Source organism: Trypanosoma grayi (genome assembly GCF_000691245.1).
Source record: "Trypanosoma grayi strain ANR4 Tgr_460_V1, whole genome shotgun sequence".
NCBI classification, from domain to species: Eukaryota; Euglenozoa; class Kinetoplastea; order Trypanosomatida; family Trypanosomatidae; genus Trypanosoma; species Trypanosoma grayi.
Genome location: NW_008826079.1, coordinates 11800 through 13044, shown reverse-complemented (window position 1 = coordinate 13044; position 1245 = coordinate 11800). Strand labels below are relative to the sequence as shown.

General features: G+C 53.9%; 2 protein-coding genes across 2 annotated transcripts; both read left to right on the top strand.

Moving 5' to 3' along the window:
- Positions 1-113: 113 nt before the first annotated feature.
- On the top strand, positions 114-431 carry DQ04_04601040 (QA-SNARE protein; the record flags this gene model as incomplete). The annotated part of the gene is made up of 1 exon (XM_009313688.1): positions 114-431. The coding sequence occupies one exon, from the start codon at positions 114-116 to the stop codon at positions 429-431; it is 318 nt and encodes a 105-aa protein (XP_009311963.1).
- Positions 432-501: 70 nt separating this feature from the next.
- Positions 502-894, top strand: DQ04_04601030 (putative QA-SNARE protein; the record flags this gene model as incomplete). Its single annotated transcript, XM_009313687.1, has 1 exon — positions 502-894. One exon carries the CDS (start codon positions 502-504, stop codon positions 892-894), a length of 393 nt encoding a protein of 130 aa, XP_009311962.1.
- Between the last annotated feature and the right edge of the window lie 351 nt (positions 895-1245).

Sequence of the window (1245 nt, the reverse complement as noted above, 5' to 3'; positions counted from 1 at the left end):
AAAAAAAAAAAAAGGAAGGGTGGACTAGACATAAAGCGAGTGCACACAATACATGCACACGTGAGAGAAAGTAAGACGAAAGGTGAAGAGGAGTTCTGTAGAGTTAGGCTAGCATGACGAGCATTCTCGCTGGCCATGCGGATGACGTCCGTGTGGCGTTGGATCAGCTCGTGAAGGTGGTGGAGACTGTCGTAGTCGCCAACACACTCGCGGAGAAGAAGGCGGCGGAGATAGTGGCACGGCCCGTGATGCGTGAGGCCCGCAGCAAGATCAGCACACTCCGGGTGGAGGTGCGGCGCACACAGGACGCCGCTACACGCGCGCAGTACGAGAAGATATGCCACGACGCTGACGAGAAGGTCCGCGCCCTCGACGNGCACACAGGACGCCGCTACACGCGCGCAGTACGAGAAGATATGCCACGACGCTGACGAGAAGGTCCGCGCCCTCGACGCGGAGATAAAGCGACAGATTTACCCGCAGCGTGCGGTAGCGCGTCCAATGACGTACACGGAGCGGCGTGAGGCAGAGCTGATGGGCGCTGGTGGGGCCGACGGCACAGGGTTTCAGGACTCCAAGCAGGTCCTTCAGGCTGCGGTGAACATGCAGAAGGACGCGTTGCTATCACTCGAGCGGGCGGAGCGACTGCAGCACGTGGCGGAGGAAGGTGGACAAGAGACACTCACAACGTTGCAGCGCCAGACAGAACAGATGTACCAAGTTGACGAGCAACTCGCGAACCTGCAGGGGGAGCTGGACCGTGCGGCACGTGACGTGAAGTGGTTCTACCGGCAGCTGGCAGGTGACCGGTGCTTCTTGTCGCTTTTTGGCATATGTGTGGTGTCGCTGGCGGTGTTGGTGTTCGTGATGATGTACAAGAAACGGCACAGGTAAGCGAACTGAAGGCTTGACAAAGGGTTACACTTTTCTCAATTGTGTATGAGTAAGTGGGCGAAAAAAAGGTTGAGCGCATGTGAGAGAGTGAGTGTCCACAAGCGGTTGCTTATTGCTGTTCTAAAGTTTGCAATTAGATGGCGTTATCCACTCTTTCTCTCTCTCTCTCTCTGTGTGTGTGCGTGTTGGATTTTTTTTCTTTTGTTCAATCCGTTGTTTCTCGGGGCCGCAATTCCTCCACGTTGGGTGGTACCACGTGACAATACATATATGCATATATATATACATATATATATATGTTTACAGATACAACTGTTTATATCTTTGTGCTTCTGTGTGTGTGTGTGTGTG